We start from the raw sequence: 17,872 nt of genomic DNA, 5'->3' as shown, positions 1-17,872 counted from the left end.
AGAAGCACCTTCACACACAAATTAACAATGTAAGAAACTGACAATACATTTTATGCCATTTAGGACACATGAAGATTATTCTGAGATAGAAATATTATTATATCGAGCAAGGCAGCAAGAAATCAACAAGCCAACCATGAGATCAGTAATGTTTTGTGCTCAATCAGTGATGATAAAGCTATTAGCTGGAGATACAGAAAACCTGTGACACAGATTAGTCTACATGTACCCAAAGTGTAACATAATATATATCAAACTTCAGCATTAGCGCTATTACTACATTGAACCAACAGCCTTGAGGACTGACTTCAGCCATGTAACTAGGTATATATTGCCCTCTGCAGGAGCTCAACGGGTAAGACTCACATATGGCTCAGTCAGCTTTAAATAAATCAAGTTGGATAGATGGATTTAAACACTGCTTTTGCTGTAAAATCAGTGTCTAATGAATAGTTATTTATTGGTTGTAGGCCTTTCTTTGCTAAATTATCAGAAAATCATAAGAAAGAATCTTGAGGTAATATAATAATTCATTTTAATACATTTTATATTAACATGTACAAAAAAACAAAGTTCAATACCCATGTGGAAACTACTAACAAAAAGGTATGGTATACAGCAAGAGCACTGGCCTAAAAACATCCTTTAACTGACTTTACTAAGGAAGAACTGCAAGGACTTTTGCTCCCTTCACCCCACAAAATGTGTATTTCACTATAGCTCCATCTCCATGTGATGATTTCACAGCCGCAAATGTTCATTTTTAATATCTCACATGAGTATACTCTGTCATTAAATCAATATACCCGCCCAAGTGTTTAAATAACATATTGAAAGGGAAACATGTACTGCGTATATGCCAAACTTGGATTTGACTCAGGTGTAAAACTGGATTGCTGCAGTTATCAGTCCCAGGTCTGATACTGTTAAGTATCAGGTGAGTGAAAAAATAAGAGCCACTGGAGGCAACAGGCACAGTGGATGGAGAATGCATGATTAGGGTTGTTGATTAAGATTTGATTGTAAAAGTCTAAAGGTCAGTAGTGACCACAGGAGTGACTCCGTGAATGAGCAATGTCGGGCCCAGGTCTCGACTCAACAGGTCCACCTGGTGCAGGTAGGCACGGTAACGGTATGTGTCTGCTGGTGGGCGTGGCAAATACAGGAAACGCACAGCAGGCTGCGGGGCTCCATGTTGGCGAATCAGATTGTTGACAGCATAGATATATTCATCTGTCAGCTGAGCAGCATTGTTGGGGAACTTTTGTAGACCATCTTCCTTTTCAGCATCCTCCACCTCTTGACTCTCCCTCCTCTCTTCATCCTGTGCAGACCGTTCTTCTGTCTGCTTTCCTTGTCTCTGCCAGTGCAGCGCCACCACCTGGTCCCAAGCTACCATCTGCACCTGAGCAGAGATTCTTAGCTCCTTTAGCATCACCCGCAGCTTCGTCTGCTCCTCTTCTTGCAGACTGCAACCAGCCTCCACACACAGGAAGAGGCGTAGTCTTGCCTGGTTCCAAGCACGGGTTTCATGAAGTACACAGGCCAGCTGCAGCAGGAACAGTGAGCAGGTGTCGACATAGCCACGGCTGTCTGGTCGAAGCAGATTCAGAGGCCATACATCAATAAATGGCCCTGTCATGTTTCGGTGGACGCCAGTCTTTCTTCCCGAACCTATGACCTCTTCCCGGTTGAACTGGTTGAAGTAACGGGCCAGTGTCACATTCTTGCCCATTTTTATGGCATCAGCAATTACTGACACATATTCCTCTTCCCGAAAGTCTTTGGCTCCCTCAGCACCCCGCACATTGGGGAAGAAGGGGGACCGTTGTTCACTCAGGTCTGTGGTTGGACAGAATGCATCCAAGCCATGGCCTGTAGACAGGAGAATTTTGCCTTGAAGGTGGTCTTCAGGGGTACAGTCATCATAGAAACCCAAGACAAGGGTGTTGGGCCTCATTCCACCTACATATAAACAAATGTGGGAAGTGAGTGAGTTAGTCAAGAACAGTCTTGTTTAGAGACTCATAGTTCAATGATGGAAAATAACAGCATGAGGGAAACTTGCCTACCAAAGCCTGTGATGAAAAGCAGGTTCTGAACTCCGTGTCGGACAGTGTTGGCCAGGGTAAGGTTGACAAATGCCTTAATGTTTAGATGGTCCACCAAAGAGAGCCAGGAGTCATAACGGCTCTGCAAAGGATCAGAGGGCAACCCATCTGCAGAATCAAACACACAGACAGAAAAAGTCAAATGTGTAATGACAGACATTAAGGCCTATATTCATCAAGCGTCTCAGATTAGGAAATCACTGCTTACTGGTCTAAAATTTTCCTCCCTGTAGGAGGAAATGCATTTTAACAACTATTTTATTTGAGGAAATCACTCCTGTCTTAGCCAATATTAAGGAGAACTCCAGAGATGTGCTAACCTGTTAGGAGATACCAGGAGACTGCGCTCAGGGTGAGGTTTTCCATTTTTTCAAAATTCCAAAAAACTAATAATTTTTTAGACTGACTGGCAGTTTTTGATTGTTCTTACAATACCTCATAAAGATATTGTACACAAGGGTCCTCAGTGAATACATTTACATGCACAAAATATTCAAGTTTTTGCCCTTATCCAAAAGACAATATTCCTACTAAGCTGTTAAAAAGGCAAATGAAAATAAATATTCAACTAATATTCCCACTTACATGCAGAGATATTTATAAGTGATATTGATATGACTGATATTATAAATTTATAATTAGAGGCACATCAAGTACCTAGATTGTCACATGATGTTCACTACACTGTTGAGTGTTTTTGGTGCATCACATTGAGTCGTCAGTCCATGGCTGCATGTCAGGATAATAACTAATCCCCTCCATCCCTGTTGTGGAGAAGGCACAATCTTTTTCTCCAGCCCGCCCTGAACAGCTTTCCACTCTTTGGTTTCCTGCTCCAGCATATTTCATTTTGTCTGCGCAAGGGTAAACAGGCAAGATGGCCATGTGTCGAAAACTGTGGTAAAAGGCCCGATTGAGACACATATTCCGTATGCACTGTATAAATGTCCAAAGAATGCTCCTAAAACCCGAATAATATCAGCACATCCCACATGCCTTAATCAGAAAATGCTACATTCAGATAAGGCCTAATTCGGAAAATCCAAACGGAATGTGCTGTTTACATGACCTGTATCAAATTCAGAATATTGTCATAGTCGAAATAAAGTGGAATATTAGTGTGCATGTAAACGGAGTCACTGAGAGCTGACAAAATCCTCTGGCTGCTTTTCATCATCATCACTGCATGTGTCTGTGGCACCATTACAGGCATTGTAAAACTATGGTTGGACTGGATAGGATAAATGTCACACAGCAAATTATACATATTTTTTAAACATTTTTAAACCTCACAAGTGGCTTGCCAATGTTTATATCCAGTCTACAATATAGATAGCATTTGTAAATATTAGTTTTAATTTAAAAAGAAAAAAAAAAGTTTTTAATTACATAAAGTTTTAATTTGCCACTGCATGAGTTATCCAAGTTATGTCCTTATAAACATAAAAAGCTTATAAAAAGTGGTGCTATTTCCTGTTATTCAAATTTTACCAGTCTAACATCATCATAATTTCAACTTCACTCCTCTGAGAGCCATAAAACAGCAACATCACACTTTATCAAAAGAATTACTCTCTTTGCTGAAAGTAAGTGCAGGAAACTTCATAAATAACTCTCATCCTACTCTGAGATCAGGTGTTTTTAATCCTAAATTCACTGTCAGCGCAATTCCCCGCAGTGATTCTGAGATGCTCGTTAAATATGGGTCCAGACATTCTTCTGGAAAAGAGAACCATCTAATGCCTTCAAAGGGAAACGTGCTTGTTTGATGTTCTTTTATATACAAATGTAAGCAGCTCCCTGTAAGCAGTGTATCTAGCAGTCTTTTTGTTAGAATATGACTGTTTGCAATACACTGAATATACACAATGTTTTCTGTTTTTTTTACTGAATATACACAGTTGGACAGCAGAGATGTGGCTTACATTGCAAGAAGTGTTTAAAACATGGCTATGACATTGTGATACTTTTCCCCCCACTGTGAAAATAAATCACTTTAGGAATCCATTGTAACTAACATGAATTAAAGATGACCGTGGCAGCTGTTCAAATGTAATTAAAGCCAAAACTTTCAACTTTTAAATAGACATTTACAGTAAATACTCGAATTTTGGGTAAAGTCCCTTACCTAATAAACCCAGTTTTACATGTCCTAGTACATAAAGGCCACTCTTCTTCAGGTCATTAATGAAGGTCATTAGGCCTATACAGCTGCGAGGGTTTGCCACCATTAGCAGCACCTGGGGCCTCCAGAACTTTACATGGTCCTTACGCACATCCAACATCAAGAGGTACTTACGCACCTGATTGAAGAACAATGGGGTTAAAAAGATAGAAGTGACAATGAAGTAATTCATTCATATTTATGTCACACTGATGATTTAGGTGAGAAAAATGGTGTGAGTGTGCATGTCTATGTACCTGATGGAAAATGAGAGCCTGGCTGATGTAGCCCCAGTTGCTGATGGGACCAAGGTAGTGAATAAGCATCAAGAGCAGTAGCATAAATGCTATGCTGGCAAAGGCATAAATGGCATTGATCAGGAACATCATGACCAGGCAGCCAAGAATGCCCAATGTGCAGGTGTGCCATGTAAAACAACGGAATGAGGGTCTAAATAATACAAAAAAGAAAACAAGACAGAATATAGAATTAAAATGGCCTTTACAACCATGATTGTGCAAATAAATTAAGAACAGTTAACTTAACTCACTGCAACATGCTGTACTGTACCTGAAGTTTGGTGCAGAGGCCCATTCCAGAGCCAAGCAGGCCAGGTTTACAGCAGCATAGACCAACAAGAAAAAGATAGTTACAATACCAGCAATAGTGTTCAATTTACCAGCAAACAGCACCACCTAGTGGCAGAAGGAAAGAGCATTAATTAGACCTAGCCCTACATCCAAAACACCTCTTGAAGAAAAGCTGTATAATAAAAACAAAGGTTGGCAAACCCTCAACTGCAGGAATATTGCCATAATGACCTCCTAGGATTTTTTCATTCTTTTTTGTAAATATAGTTCTAGTACAGAAATGTAAAGAACAAAGAGAAACCTGTTATTCAAGTTTTCATTTCAGTCCATTCTAAAAACATTACAAGTTACAGTTTTATGCAAAAGCTTGGACACCGTTTTTGCACAATTCCTTATGTTACAAAATATTAATTTATGTGAATTGTATAAATCAAAATAACCTTAATAACATGGTCTAACTTGTATGTATAAAGAAATTAAAGCTCCCCATATGTAGACTACATGAGTAGCTTTGAACCCATGGGTAGTGTCACTGAACCACAATATGAACAATGATGATAAACAGTTAACTGGTTAAAATTACTGCTATACTGGAAATTAAAGCTACAGTCCACGATTTTGCTAAAGAAATTTAAGACATATAGAAGTAAAAAACCTTGCTAGCTAACTAATAAGTATTAACTAATAAGCCGACACTCAGTAGCACTGTACTGAAATGAAAAGTTCACTTACTAATATAAGAGGTCCCTGCTCTGTCTCCCTAGCAAAGCAATTCAAGCCTTTAATGCCCTTCAGTCAATCCATAGCCAAGCACGAAGATGCACAAGATTTTGTATTTTTGCACTAAACCACAATACCGCATGTTGCCTCACCACCATCTCTAGTGCGTACAAAACAAGCAGTGGGTATATCCAATATCAAAAGTGATGCAGTTCCTCCATTTGTGGATAAGTTAAAGCAGCAATGTTCAGACTGCAGCTTTGTCCCCTTTGTCTTCTTTACTACCGAAACGGACGCCCCTTGCTCCTACACATTAGAAGCAGAGAACAGAACGACTACGTATAAAACCCAACAATGAAGATGTAGAGGCTCATACTTTTTCTTATTTTGTTGGTAAACATCCAGTTAAATGTTGCATTACTTTCCTTTACTATTAATTTTCCTTCAGCTATTTGGTAGCCGTAGCTCTGGGTAGCCATCAGCGTGTAACGGAGATGAGAGAGGCTAAATTTTGACCGCATTGACGTTAAATGTGAAAAAGTAATATGAAGGGGAAAGCCAGAAGATTAGGGTAAAGGGAAGGATTGGGATGCAGCTAAAGCATAGCCACTCTGAAAACATTGTGAAGCTAATCACTCCTTGTATACAATGTAATGTTGTACCTGCACAAACAACCAGGAGACAAGCACTGAGGCCCAGGGGTTCCCACTACGAGATGTTTTCCTCGCCAGAGCCAGAACACCACCTGTGGAGGTTTAAAACATTATCAACAGTGTTTCCCCTAGAATTTTTTTCAGGCCTGGTGGTACGCACCGAAAAAACCCTGAAGGGACAAGGCACACAGCATGGCATATTCGTGCGGTTGGCTTCGGTCAGGTGGCGCAGCAGGCAGTCTGCAATTTATATTTGCATTCAAATTTTCTGTTTACTCAGTATGTTCAAGACTTAAAACAGAGTGGTCACAGGGATAGGACGACTTAATAAGCTGCATTTATTGCATAAAAATAAGCTGTCCCTCTCCCTTCTTCCCCATCTGTATTTTTGCCTGAGTTCTGGAAAAAAACGTTAATATATTTGTTTGCTCACGTTAGCCAACCTGCATCCCATACACTCTCGCACTGCAGTAATTTAAAGGGACTGTGATAGCAGTGGCACTCGTATCACATCAAGAGTTTTCCAGGCAACAACACAGAGGTAGACTCACGATTTGGTACAGTGTCGCACAGAGACTCCCAAACACATATAATTATTGATTTCAAAATGAAGTTATTTTTGGCATTCAAAAAAAGTTTTTTTTGACCTGGTAGGGGTTCTCATTGGCCCAGTGGCCAACCAGGCCTGTACAATTATAGGGGAAACATTGATTATCAAAGTCAGTCAAAGTCGGCAGTCCTTACTGCTCATGGTCCTAAATCAAACAACTGAGTCATTCTGCACTGGTGCTTAAGCCACACACACAATGAGGACTTTTTTTTTTTCCTCCTGAGAAAGTCAACACTAAAAGCCATCTGCCATCAAACGATGCTGTCCAAATTTACGTGCCTCTGCTAGGAAAACAAGATATGATGAAATTAATAACAAGTTTCAATTTATCACATTTGAGATGGAGGCCTATTTCAACAGATGGCTGATTGTTAAAATGTTGACTCAGCTTTATAGAAGACCAGCTGGAGTTGGATATGCTTTCGTATATTCTGGATCAACTATTTAGCAGTGATCATCACCTAAACAATCTAGATCAGTAATTAAATCCTCCTCTCTACAAAAATGGTCAGAAGCCACATCATCTAAAACTCCTCTCTGCCAATTAACATTTAATAATTTGCTTTTCATTTGTATGCAATTCTAAAACATTACAATACAAATTGCAAACTCTGGATAGCAGGACATGTTTTTCAAGGATCTCACCAAACAGGTTGTCTTTGGACAGGGCATACAGGATCCTGGAGGCTCCTATCAGGTTACTCATAGCAGCAGACACGGTAGAGGAGTAAATACCAATTGTCACCATGGGCGGCCATATATTGATATCTCCCAGGAAACTGTAGTCTCTTTGAAGAAGGTGACTAAGGATGATGGATAAGTAAGTATAAAATAGGTCATAAGTGTCAAATATAACAGATATTTTCTCTCTTCAACACATTAACTATGATAATGATACGGCATTTTTTTTTTAAAATCACTTGACATGTGTACAAACCAAAACAAATCTCTGAAAAAAAAAACTGTTAAACAGGCACAAGCAAAAGTGCTTTAATGCAACAATTTATGTAGAAATATCCTCAAGTAAATATTTAAGTGACATGGGCAGTTTTTCTACCAATCAGTCTTTGAAACCAATTACTGAATGCTCAGACACTATGACATTTATAGACACTTTTGTTTTATATTTCAGCACATTTGTGGCAGTACAAAGACAAATATGTTTGACTGATTGTGTGTGTGTGTGTGTGTGTCTCTAACCAGTCACAGGACGATGCAGCCAGCAGACTTAGCAGATTGTATGTGATGAAAGTTATAAGAACAGCTGCCAGGGTTCCTCTCGGTATGGAATAGCTGGGGTTTTTCAGGTCACCTGGAGAGCACATCACAGAAGTTTCCTCTTAAATAAAAGCAGATATATTGGCCTCAATGAAGAGATTGATGATCTGTTAAAGTTCAGCCTTCCCAGATGTGTACACACAAAGCGTGTATTAAAATCTGGGGTTGGATCCACCAAAGTCCACATTTCTACACTTGTTTTTATCTGTGGTCTCAAGTCACTGGTAAATATAATCACACAAGGTAGAAAAAAACACTACCACAAGGTGTAAAGATGCAAGGTGCAGTTAATCAAAGGCTGTCATTTCTCAGTTGTCATCTTAACTTCTTAATGTAAACTTGGATTATTATTAGGGCTGCAACTAACAATTATTTTCATTATCAATTAATCTGTCAATTATTTTTTCTATTAATAAATTAGTTGTTTGGTCAAAAAAATGTCTGAAAATGTCAATCACTATTTCCCAAAGCTCAAGATGACATCTTCAAATGTCCTCTTTTGTCCCAACCAACAGTCCACAACCCAAATATATTTAGTTTACTATCATAGAACTAAACCACAGGACTGAAGAAACCAGAAAATAAATCACATTTGAGAAACTGGAATCAGAGAGTTGGACTATTTTCTTCAAAAACGACTCAAAACGATTAATCGATCATCAAAATAGTGTTAGAGCCATTTGTATCTATGTGTGTGTTAAGGTCATTCCCTGGTTGTCACAGTAGGTGGCGTATTGGACAGCAGCATATGGAAATGCATATGTAGAAGAAGAGGCAATTACTCCTCAGGTGTGCTGCTTACTGGGAGAAGCATACAGTTTTATGACCGCTGTTTAGAGGCTAATCTTTAAGCCTTTTTTGTTTGTTTTAATGCAAGTTATAGATGTAAGTGTGTGTATAGCAAATTCTTTATTGTTACACGGTGGTAAATAAACACATCTTAAGCGCAAGTCCGCAGATGTTTGATTTACTACATGGAGCAGCCGCATGACGACACGTCAATTACATATCTCGATAACAGCCCCTCATTGTGGCTTAGGTTTTTTTTTGTTTTGTCGACATCAAGTCACTATGAATAGTTACCAATTAATTTAATAGTTGGCAACTAATCGATTAGTCTACTAATCGTTGCAGCTCTAGTTATCATGAAACATGTCTCAGTTTACAGATGGTAGGTCGGCTGTTTAAGGATAACTTCTTGGTGATAAACCAAGTTTATCCAAGTTTAATGTTAGTACTTTACATGAATGCACCCTTAGCTTTGGACTCTATGAGGCTTGACTATCTGATTTGGGGAGAAGGTGCATAATCAGCTAGGCCTTTGGGTCCTCTGAAGGTCCACTTTCATGAGCTGCTTGTTTTGTGAGTGTTGTAGGATCCAGCCCCTGAATTGGAACAAAGCTGTGGGTTTTTCCCATCATGAAGTGACAGATAGCTAGAAAAAAAAGACCCTTTGTTTGCCCCTTAACAATATATTTATTCTAAAACCATCTTACCTGACATGTTGGAGCCTGCCATGATTCCAGTACAGCCGTTGAACATGACAGCAAACACTGTGGCAAAACTCATCATGGTACCAGTGGTGTAGTCTATGGTGTAATTGGCTAAGAGGGATGACAGGAGGCATCATTCATACACGTCAGTGATAACTTATACAATCAATAGGGATCTTCAGCATATGGGACCAATAATTCATTTTTTCCCCCATTTTGTTTGAATAGATAAAAGTCCTGAACTAACAAATCAGAGCCAATATTACAATGATTTTTTCTGCAGGTCCATCATTGTTTAAACTGATTTTAGTTCATCAATGCCTGTGGCAATGTAACACTTACGCATCAAGTTGCCCTCCAAGGTGTGGAGCCGGAGGCCAGTATAATTGGCAGTGGTCAGACCAGTACTATTGAGAACAGAAGTATCTGACAGAGTCACCGCCATGGGCCCCACAATGAAGAAACTGATGAAGATGGAAGTCAGGACAGTCGTGACTATGATGAAGATGATAAAAGTGGCTTTGGCATAGATATGGGCTCCTATCTGTAATGATAAATCAACTCAATTGAGAATTACTCACATATAATATGCAAGTTTGTTTCTTTCTCATTGGCAACAGGGTCTGAAGTCAGCGCTTTCAGTCAGTTCATAGTGAGTTTATTCATCCATCCAATTTCATGGTCCAGAGCAAGATATATATATATATATAAAAAAAGTAGTGGCTAGATTGCCATAAAATTTGTTTTGGATATGCATGGTCCTCAGAGGTTGATTGATGATGATGATGCCAAGTGCACATTTCTCTTGACTGTCAATTTGGTCCAAAACAAGACATCTTGAAAACCAGAGCTTGTGGATATTAACAGTCCAGAATGGATGAACTGTAATGTTTATGGTGACCCCTTTTCCATTAGCACCATTGTCAGGCCAAATGTTACACTTGTACACATAATAGTTCAACAACTACATTAACTTTTTCCTCTTGTGGCACACTGAAGCAAAAAAGGCAATCGTATACTCATGATCTCTCTCAAAATTAAATTTGCTAAGCACAATCATGTTCTGAAGAGGGTCAACTTCTAATCACCCCATGGGCCTTTACTGTAGTTAATATACTGGCTGACTGAATGTATCATAATTTAAAAAAAGTGTTGAGCCTTACCAAGCAGACAATGAAACACAAGAAGAGCAGGACAGTGCCATAAAGCAGAGACCACCAGTATCCTGAAGGCAACACCTGATGGAGACCTGCAACCGCTCCAACACCCTCTAAAGATGGACAGACAAAGAGGGTTAGTTAATATATCCCCCCCCCCAAAACCTCACAGTGTGTGGCTATTACAACCTACCTTCTGGGACACCAAAGGCAGACATGATAGCTTCAACCAGGCCCAAAACGTAGAGCGCACTGCCGCACACATTGGCAAAGAAAAACATGATGCCAATGCTGCCACCAAATTCTGGACCCAGGGCTCGACTGATCATGTCTAAGGGTTTAAGTTGAGGAATTTCTGACTCCACATTTGTAAATGTAAACCAACTGGACAGCGACTGGCCAACAGGACACATTATCTCACCTAAATAAAGAGGGTTTCAGATCAACCACTAGTCAGGGTCAGACCAAGAGGGAACCTTTGTTATTGGTGAATAGTAAATAAGTAGAGAGGTTGAGAGTAGGGACACATCCATCTATGGTGTTTGGCTACAGCTTAACTCTGCTTCAAATCTAAAGGATACAGTAGGCACCTCCAGCGTCTAAAGCCCCGTTGGTGGAGATGGCACAGACAGAAAGAACAGTCATGGTGATGATTAAGTAGGCTACCAGGAACATGGCGATGGACTGGTATAGCCCTGCTTGACCTACAACAAATCCTGCAAGAAATAGGATAAAATCATAATGAGGGCTATCCTAGTAATTACCTCAGGGATCATTTTAAAAAAGACTCAATAAAAACATTTTTCAACTATTTTTTTAATTGTTTATATTAATAAACAAAAATAATGTGAAAAATAAGTGCTGAAACAATTAATTGATTAGTCATCCAACAGAAAATTGTCAACAAGTCTGTCAAGATGTCCCCTTGGGCTCTGGAAAACTGTGATGGCCATTGTTGTTTTTTTTTTTTTTTTACAATTTTGCAACATTTTGCTGATTGATTAATCAATTAAATCAATCAACAGACTAATCAATAGGGGGGTAATTGTTAGATGCAGTCCTTGAAAAGGGAAAAGTTTGAATAAGTACAAACTATTTAAGTGAAAACCTTTAAGATAACGTTGTACTTTATAAAGACTTATGTTAGCTAACTGGGGCTTAGTCTGCCCCAAATGGTAACTAAACCGTCAGCATCAACCCTTCCACCAACCTGGGGCAAATTGACTGAAAGAGCCAGTTCTCTTTAGATCAAAAGCCTAAACTTATCTTATTTGTGTATAATTTTGTATTTTAAGTAAAAGCTTACCATTACTCCCTTCTACTCACCAATTCGCAGGAACACAACGACGCTAAACATGGACAGTAAAGTTGGGATAACAACTCCAAAAACCACTCCGAGCTTTCGGGCGGTCTTGTCATTGGACTGTCGGCCGTCTCTGCCCACCATGGTCCGGTTCGATTTGGGCACATCTTTCGGCTCCGGACTGGCGCTGGCGGTGAGTCGATAATGTAGAAGAGGAGCTTTTTCTGACATGGCGGTTAAGTTAACGGTAATTAACGGTTGCTGCGCCTCACTGGTGCCAACTGAAAAGAACCAATTTACCTCGCACGTGCTCAGCTACGACGTCCGCGTCAGTAACATCTTCTATGTAACTATGGTGACGTGCTGCAGTCACTAGCCCAGTTCACCTGCTGCTGCTGCTGCTGCAGGTAATGATGGTTTGCTAATGAATTGGGGAGAAAATGACGTTGTTTCCTGTAATTGGTTCATCCAATCAGGTACAGTTTCACCTTTATTAATTCATTGTCAATTTTTTAAAAATATTTGTCGACCATGGATGCAACGTTGTTGACAAACAGCAACAAAAAAACTAACCTTATTTAAAAAAAACAAAAACCTTTATTAACAAATTAGTAAATAAACAAATCGCTTAAAAAACAGACGGTTTGTTGAATATTATATTGAATATTATTAGTTGAATAAGCATTTTGTATCATACACATCATTCTTATTAATATAAGGCTAAAGTTTAGCAAAATTGTCCTCTTTGGTGTAAAATCTGGATATTTACATACAGACATTCACAAAGAAACATAAAATACATTTTCTATAGACAGGCAACACAGAGGAACATGCACGTATTTACAGCAAATCATAATCTTTAAAATAAAAATGTAAACTGAAATTAGAAGTGCAATGAGAATAAACTCTCCTTAAATAATTCATTCATACCAGAAATTTGGTCTATCAATACTTTCCAGTCTCCATTATTCTTCATTAGGCTTAAGTGTCTTTTAAATGCATATGTGAGTAATTTAGCACATGTGCAAAGACTTCCTGGCAAATTTTGATAATCAGTATTGGAGCAAAGCAAAGGAGTAAAAATAAATCTGGCATGAAAACATGAATCCAGAAGACCTAGAGGACTTTTCTGTTCTGGCCAGGTGATCAGTGCAGTACAACAACCTCTGAGGGTTTATACAATAACTCAGGACAAGACAGAAGCTTTATATCCAGTCACAGTGGGTACACGGAGAAGCTGCCTGTAAGCTACGAAAAAAAGAAAATGACCTTTTAGTACATTGTAGGCTTGTATTTTTTGGCTTACTGCTTAATTCAAATCATCCCCCATTGTATGCATCTTGATATGCAACTGCATTCCCATTATACATTTTTTTATCCATGATGTTCATCGCTGCAAACATATTGCTGTCTTTCATTTCACTCTTTCATTTGCATCCGCAGAGAAGGGTGTATATCTGCTTTTGAAGAAGAGAAAATCCAGATCACTCCTGCTGTTTGAACTGTGAAGTTGCACTCAGCCCTCCGTTTGTGAAGAACATTTGGTCCACAGAAGTTATCCTTTTGTCACTGGGGAGTGCATCTGTCTTCCAGGGTAATCATGAACCGCTCTAGTTTGCCTGAGATCAGTCGGTTGTAGTTGAGCAGGACTGTGCTCAGACTCTGGGTGCTCCCAGGAACACAAGACAATACTGGAGTCTCCACTGGCCCCTGCTGGTCCACACAGAAAATGCAATAATGAAAGGGGTTTTAAAAACAAATCACAGATACTGGCAATTCAACCATTTCCTGTAGTCAAAGAAATGATTCTTGCCTACTGGATCCACAAATTAACTTCCTCAATTTGAGGATATTATGTAAAACACAGATTAGAGGACATTGATCGTGCACTTGTGCAACTTTCGAGAACAACTGTCTCATTTGGAAAGTATGCACTCCTATCTTCTTCTTGTCCTGAGGAAGGAAGGCTTGCAGTCACACAACATAACATTGTCACTCCCCAAGCACAGATATTCCAGAAAGCAATGGATTTATGAGAAACCAGGATATTTCCAAACCAGAGGAAACTGATAATGCTTCTTAATCAGATGCAGACCAGAGAGAGAAGCCCATCAACGTCTCCACTCAATTTTTATCAACACACTGATGTTGAATTTTACTTGGCTTCCTTTGTTGTGATGTAAGTGTGTAGTGTTGATTTAGTGAGTTGCAGGTCAAAAGGCATCTAGATGCCATGATTAAAAACAAAACTAAAAGTTCCCTGAAAGTTGAGGTTACATAAAAAAAAGTTGTTCCAACATTATTTCATTGATATGTAACCTAGAAACATGTCTTTTGACCAGCAAACCACAGAATAAGTGCTTACTGATTGTGCTGGTGCACTTGTTTGCATGCAGTTTTGTCACAGTGATGGCCTCTTACACTCAGTTGAAGGTGTGTGAGAATGAGCAGATAGTTGTTGATGTTGTGCTCCAGTCTCTGCAGCAGCACAGCGCCACATCCTGCCTGGCTGAGAGCCCTCACAACCTGCACACCTTCAACAAGAAGCCTCAGGGATGCACCTATGTCTCCTCTCTTCTCCTGGTGCTGTAGTAACACATACAGACACATACAAAAAATAAGTAAATAAATAAAGGCAAATAAATCTGTTTTTTGAAGAAATCACACATAATAAACAAGTAAAATCAACATAAGGTACATAAGAAATCTATGGTTGAGGATTTTGGATTCATACATGTGCCAACATACTGATTTGTTTTCCCAAGATGCTACATGAAGCTCAGTGCAGGGTAGCTGGACCGGTGTGGAGAGGGTCATCGAGCCGTTGCAGTCCTTCTGCCAGGGAGAAGACATGGAAGACGCAGGTGATCGAAACCAGACAAACAGGTGGACAACAGAGAGACAGACTGACGGATGAGTACACACGGCTGCGGGAGGATGCGATACATCATCCCAACAGGAGGAAGAGAGACACAGAAATGTGGAGAAAATGTGTCTATCCACTGCACAGAGACAGTCATATCCTCACCAGTGCACTCTGCATCTCTGCCACAACATTCAAAGCCCTCCTAGCGACTCTATTACACACAAAGTCTATGGGCTTAGTCTCGGCATCCCACACCTCAGAGGCTACCATACAGAGCAGCAGGAGTCCTGGACAAACACATAAACAAGCCAACCTGTTCAGTTTCTATCAAGCCCATTAAAATCACCATAAGTTAAAAGTTTATAGGCTCACTACTCACTGCTTAAAGCCATGCCCTGCTTGGCTGCTCCTGATGACTCCGCATTTGTCTACATTTAAGAGATGTGCTAGGTGGAAAATACGTCCTGTTTCCACTGTGTCTCGCGAAGAGGAGCTGCGTGTTCTTTTTGTCTTCTTGCTGCTTGATTCCCCACCTTCTCATTCAGCAGTGGGAAGTGCGAGTGTTATCTAGCCTGAGAGCAGGATGCACTCCAGCTTCCCTGCTGCGCAACACAACAAAATGCTATAGAGTGAAAATGGCATTTCATTGAAATAAACAGAGCTATTTTGCTTCTCGTCTTGGCCAGAGTCAGATTTTGGAGCCTTGAGCAGACATCAAGCTTGCCGACTAAAAGGTTAATGATTTATTATTGTGAAAGACTCCATTTACACAGCTGGCATCAAATCCAGCCCCTAATGCTGGAGGCTATTTACTTTTTCACTGGGTTCATTTAATTCACAAATTTATGTCAGAGGCAGCTACACAACCCACATACAGCATGTGGGTGTGTGTAAACTTTGTGGGTGTGTAGCTTGTGTGTGACTTGTGTGTCTGACATAATGCACGTAGGGTAACATGAGCCACTTTTTACATTTGATGATTTTACTGCAAAACAAAAATGTATTTGTTTTAAATAATAGTTACTATATATACCTCAGGTTGTTGTGTACCCATGGAAATTAAAACAAGTTATCTTATCATTATGGTTTTAAAACAATGACCCATCAAAAAAAGTTAGTCCTATGGCACAACTTAACCCAAGGTGGGGTAAAATGAGCATGGGGATGGGGTAAATTGAGTGCTCTAGGGGTGAATAGTGCTACCATTAAATACTGATATAAAAATGACACAAATCAACCAATTTTGAGATGATTTTGAACTTTATTTACGCCATCACAAAGGCAAAAACTCATATTTTTAAGTAAAATTATATGTTTGTTTCTGTTTGTTCAACATGTTACCTAAATATTTTCAGTAAAGATTAAACTGTGATCTTTGTCTGTTACTGTAGCTACAAAGAGAATGTCTGTGTAAATGTGCTTTTGTGTATACAGACGGGTGACAAATTAAAGGAAAAACCGGTACAGGTCTGAATGCTTGACCCCTACAGTGAGGGGGTCTGGTGGCTCTGTTATGCTGTGGGAGGCATTTTGCTGGCATGGTTTGGGTCCACTTGTCCCCTTAGAGGGAAGAGTCACTGCTAATCAATACAAAGTTGTTCTGAGTCATCACCTTTATCCTATGATGAAACATTTCTATCCTGATGGGACTGGTCTCTTCCAGGATGACAATGTCCCCATCCACAGGGCACGAAGGATCACTCAATGGTTTAATGAGTATGAAAATGATGTGAATCATATGTTATGACCTTCACAGTCACCAGATCTCAACCCAACTGAACACCTATGGCAGATTTTGAACTGACGTGTTAGACAGCGCTCTCCACCACCATCATCATCAAAACACCAAACGAGGGAATATATTTTTGAAGAATGGTGTTCATCCCTCCAGAAGAGTTCAGAGACTGTAGAATCAATGTCAAGGCACATTGAAGCTGTTCTGGCAGCACATGGTGACCCAACACCTTACTAAGACACTTTATATTGGTTTTTCCTATAATTTGTCACTGTCCGTATGTACAGCATGTTTGTGTGTGGCTTAAACTTAACATTAGTCAACAATTAGGTATTTATTCATCAACACTGTAACACTTGTAACAGTGATCAAGCATTAACATGAACAGTGTCTCTAGTTTCTAGAATATCAGAAAATAATTTTGGGGGGTAAATTGAGCCATTGACTCAACTTACACCAACATCATTGGCACATTTTACCACACAACCTCCATTTTGAGAAAAACTGTTTGACACAGTTGCTCAAATCCACAGTTATGCTAAGTTTATAACCTTGTTTTGTAGCTTACACTGACTTAAATTAACATGTAATAATGTCCAAAACTCATCTATTTTAATTAAGATACAAGACTGTCAACTTTAGTAACATGATGAATTCACTTGGCATGAGAAAAATATTTTTGTAATATTATTTTTGCTCTGTTTTGCTTACCAATCTCTCCATGTCCTGAGTCCAAGATGGATTGAGTAATGTGAACTATACTTTCTTAATTTGTGGTCACATGATTACTTTTGTTTATGGTTACCTAGATACAGGGGGTGGCTCATTTTTATCCACTAGCTCGATTTACCCCGTTCTCCCCTACAGTTTTTTTTTTGGATTTCAGACACCAGACAATCCTATGTTGAAGGTTGTTAATGCACCTTATAAGACAAGACCTTGCAGAAAACTGCCCAATCAAGGCATATTTTTTTTTACGTTTTGTAACTTTATAAATACAATATAAATTTTAGCTGAGCTGCTTCATATGTCAGGATTGTGATCTTTTCTGGCAAGGTGAAATCACTGCCAACGTGATCATCTGTCTCAGCATCGTTTAATAGCCTTTAGTATCAGTCAAGGGGAGAAGTGAACAAGCGGTCTTCACCCGGATATATGCAATCATCCATCGGGTTTAGGGGGCGCAGCTGGA

The 17,872-nt window shown here is 39.5% G+C and overlaps 2 protein-coding genes and 1 long non-coding RNA gene across 5 annotated transcripts; 1 reads left to right on the top strand and 2 right to left on the bottom strand.

Moving 5' to 3' along the window:
• Window positions 1–518: 518 nt before the first annotated feature.
• On the bottom strand, window positions 519–12,457 carry LOC121908723 (solute carrier family 12 member 9-like). Of its 2 annotated transcripts, XM_042428969.1 has the most exons (14): window positions 12,103–12,457; window positions 11,358–11,492; window positions 10,970–11,107; window positions 10,783–10,889; window positions 9,962–10,163; window positions 9,623–9,730; window positions 8,049–8,160; window positions 7,494–7,651; window positions 6,248–6,330; window positions 4,846–4,970; window positions 4,533–4,725; window positions 4,240–4,414; window positions 2,073–2,219; window positions 519–1,965 (listed from the first exon to the last, which is right to left on the bottom strand). In XM_042428969.1, the coding sequence occupies exons 1-14, from the start codon at window positions 12,308–12,310 to the stop codon at window positions 1,031–1,033; spliced, it is 2,826 nt and encodes a 941-aa protein (XP_042284903.1). In that variant the 5' UTR covers window positions 12,311–12,457; the 3' UTR covers window positions 519–1,030. The 2 variants fall into 2 exon arrangements, with proteins under 2 accessions (XP_042284903.1, XP_042284904.1); XM_042428970.1 differs by lacking the exon at window positions 12,103–12,457 and having other exon boundaries at window positions 9,962–10,083; window positions 11,358–11,449.
• Window positions 12,458–12,467: 10 nt separating this feature from the next.
• On the top strand, window positions 12,468–15,099 carry LOC121908725. The gene is made up of 4 exons (XR_006099305.1): window positions 12,468–12,555; window positions 13,523–13,673; window positions 14,555–14,662; window positions 14,845–15,099. It is a non-coding gene; the product is annotated as an uncharacterized LOC121908725 (long non-coding RNA).
• thpo (thrombopoietin) lies at window positions 13,641–17,417 on the bottom strand. Of its 2 annotated transcripts, XM_042428971.1 has the most exons (6): window positions 17,392–17,417; window positions 15,325–15,547; window positions 15,108–15,232; window positions 14,828–14,914; window positions 14,501–14,665; window positions 13,641–13,792 (listed from the first exon to the last, which is right to left on the bottom strand). In XM_042428971.1, exons 2-6 carry the CDS (start codon window positions 15,335–15,337, stop codon window positions 13,646–13,648), a joined length of 537 nt encoding a protein of 178 aa, XP_042284905.1. In that variant the 5' UTR covers window positions 15,338–15,547; window positions 17,392–17,417; the 3' UTR covers window positions 13,641–13,645. The 2 variants fall into 2 exon arrangements, with proteins under 2 accessions (XP_042284905.1, XP_042284906.1); XM_042428972.1 differs by lacking the exon at window positions 17,392–17,417 and having other exon boundaries at window positions 13,641–13,789; window positions 15,325–15,917.
• Between the last annotated feature and the right edge of the window lie 455 nt (window positions 17,418–17,872).

This window comes from Thunnus maccoyii, chromosome 12 (assembly GCF_910596095.1).
Source record: "Thunnus maccoyii chromosome 12, fThuMac1.1, whole genome shotgun sequence".
Classification (NCBI taxonomy): Eukaryota; Metazoa; Chordata; class Actinopteri; order Scombriformes; family Scombridae; genus Thunnus; species Thunnus maccoyii.
Note: the sequence above shows the minus strand (reverse complement) of the source record. Positions and strands in the feature narration are given on the sequence as shown.